The sequence below is a fragment of the Dipodomys ordii genome, unplaced genomic scaffold (genome assembly GCF_000151885.1).
Source record: "Dipodomys ordii isolate 6190 unplaced genomic scaffold, Dord_2.0 Scaffold14, whole genome shotgun sequence".
Classification (NCBI taxonomy): domain Eukaryota; kingdom Metazoa; phylum Chordata; class Mammalia; order Rodentia; family Heteromyidae; genus Dipodomys; species Dipodomys ordii.
The window spans coordinates 8,135,439-8,138,146 of NW_012267230.1; the positions used below are offsets into that span (position 1 = coordinate 8,135,439).

At 59.1% G+C, this 2,708-nt stretch overlaps 1 protein-coding gene across 1 annotated transcript in view; it reads left to right on the forward strand.

Annotated features, from left to right (window-relative positions):
• Abcc6 (ATP-binding cassette, sub-family C (CFTR/MRP), member 6) overlaps positions 1–2,708 on the forward strand; it is a 37,198-nt gene that overhangs the window by 1,535 nt on the left and 32,955 nt on the right. Inside the window, 4 exon segments of the mRNA XM_013011200.1 lie at positions 361–486; positions 612–740; positions 1,571–1,696; positions 2,087–2,148. Coding sequence (XP_012866654.1) covers positions 361–486; positions 612–740; positions 1,571–1,696; positions 2,087–2,148 — 443 coding nt within the window.

Sequence of the window (2,708 nt, forward strand, 5' to 3'; positions counted from 1 at the left end):
TCTTTCTCTCTCTCTCTCTCTCTCTCTCTCTCTCTCTCTCCCTTTCTTTCTTTCTTTCTTTTTGTCGGTCGTGGGGCTTGAACTCTGGGCCTGGGTGCTGTCCCTGAGCTCTTCAGCTCAAGGCGAGCGCTCTACCACTTGAGCCACAGCACCACTTCCAGTTTTCTGGTGGTTCATTGGAGATCCTTATCTCAAGGACTTTCCTGCCTGGCCTGGCTTTGAACCACGATCCTCAGATCTCAGCCTCCTGAGTAGCTAGGATGACAGGCGTGAGCCACTGGCGCCCCACTAGCCGCCATCTTTCTTTCTGCCTCCCCTGCCCCCTCCCCACCCCCAGCCTCACGGGAGCCTGTTTCCCAGGTGCTGGGGTTCACCCTCATCCTCTTGTGGGCATTTAATGTGGTTGTGCCGCTGTGGAAAACCCAATGGGGAAGACCCCAGGCCCCGGAATCCCTCATCCACCCAACGGTGTGGCTGGCCACCGTGGTAATGCCTGGCCTTCCCTGCCTGGGGTGGGGATGGGGAGGAGAGGAGCAGGGGGGAGGAGGAGGGGGGAGGGGAGCAGAGCCTCCCCCTCCCTCACTGAGGCCTCACGCGAGTGTCTTGGCCAGACCTTTGCCGTGTTCCTGATTCACGTGGAGAGGAGGAAGGGAGTCCGGGCGTCCGGGGTGCTGTTTGGGTACTGGTTACTATGTTGTCTCCTACCCATCATTGATGCTGCCCAGAATGCTTCAAGAGGGGTAAGTAGAGGACCACATCGCTGGGGCTGGGGGAGGGGTGGAGGGGAGGGGCTCATGCCTGTGATCCCAGCTACTCAGGAGGCTGAGATCTGAGGATCATGGTTCAAAGCCAGGCCGAGCAGGAAAGTCCCTGACACACTTATCTCCGATGAACCACCCAAAAGCTGGAAGTGGCGCTGTGGCTGGAATGTTCAATGCTAGCCTTGAGCAAAAACCCCCCAAAAGTTTAGGGACGGCGCCCAGACCGTGAGTTCTGAGTTCAAGTCTCAGGACCAACATACACACACACACACACACACACACACACACACACACACACACACACACACACCCCAACAAACAATGCAGCAGCTACAGGCATTTCACATGGCTTTTTGTGGATACATAATAGCCGTTCCTCGGAGGGCGTGTTGATGTAGCCAGACATGGTTCAGTATTCAGCTCGGGACGATCCACTGAGCATGTGCGGAAGGAAGGAACACCGCAGCCCCTCCAGGAAGGGGCAGCAGGTGCTCACCCATTGGCTCGGTCTGTGTTCCCCTTCCAGCCAGGTGACCTGGGTTCCTCAGGAATCAAAGGCAGCAAATGAAGTGCAGCTGGGGTCTGGGTGTGGCCGTGCACGCCTGTAATACCAGCAGGGCAGTCTTTGGTCCAGAAGCTGCCACGTGTTTGGAATCCAGAAGGCTGGCAGTGTGGGGGGGCCTTCTAATGCTAAGGCTCTGTGTGTCTGTCCGGGAACCCTGTCCGACCGCAGATTATCCACCGTGGGCGCCCTCTGCTCCTCTACTGCTCCCCGTTCAGTGCTCCAACACCTGCTGTCTCCCCCGCAGGACTTCCAGAGCGACCCCCTCCCCCACCTGGCCACCTACCTGTGCTTGTTGCTGGTGGGGGCAGAGTTCGCGCTGGCCTGCCTGGTGGACTGGCCCCCCTTCTTCCCGAAAGACCCCCAGCAACCGGTAAGTCGGCAGGTCGGCCACCACGCCCAGCCATGGGGAGCCGGGGTGGCAGGCCTGCACCACTGCACCCGGCCATCCGTTGAGATGGAGACTTCAACACTTCTTTGGGGCTCGGGCTGGCCTCAAACCTCCGTCCCCCATCTCCTCCTCACAAGTAAGCGGAGGTGAAGGGCTGGAGCCACCCCTGCCTCTCATTAAGTGCATTCAGCCATTCGACAGACACCAGAAGTGCGAGCCAGCCCCGCCTATCTTATGTTGAGACCAGGTCTTGATCTGTACCCCACGTTGACCTCGAATTCCGGATCCTCCTCCTGCTTCTGCGTCCGGGGTGCTGGGATTCCAGGGGTGCGCTACCCTGCCTGGCTCCTTGCTTTCTTTTATATTTTGCAGAATCCCTGTCCTGAAGCCGGGGCTTCCTACCCCTCCAAGGCCCTGTTCTGGTGGGCTTCTGGGTGAGTAAGACCAAGGGAGGGGTTTGAGGAGCCCAGCACCCCCTTCCCCCCATCCCCCCAGAAGTTCATGCAGGACTTTGCGACCACGGCATCAGGCCGTCCCCTCAGCTTTCACTTACCCTGGCTCTGCCTCTCAGCTGCTGGGTCAGAGGTTCCCAGGCTGGCAGAGGAGAGAACCCCCCCCCCTCGGCTGAACCCCTACTGACCCCACTTAGGTCTGAATTGATAGCACCAGATCATATCGATTTGAATCCTGACACTTCACTGCTGTGTGGCCTTGGGCAGGCTACTTAACCTCTCTGCGCTGCACTCTCCACACGGGGCACGTAGCGCCAGGCCGCCAAGTTCCCAGAACCCCAAGCGGCGCTGCCCCTCCCCGCAGCCTGCCCCAGCGTGCTCTCGATTGGATAGGGGCACAGAGCAGCCCCTCCATCGTGTGCCGGGAATATTAAAGACCCCCAAGAAAACAGGGCACCCCATACAGGACACTGGCTTTGCCCCGGTGTAGGGTGAGGAAGTGTGTTCCCTTTGCCCCATTTACTGACACACCTGTGCCTAAG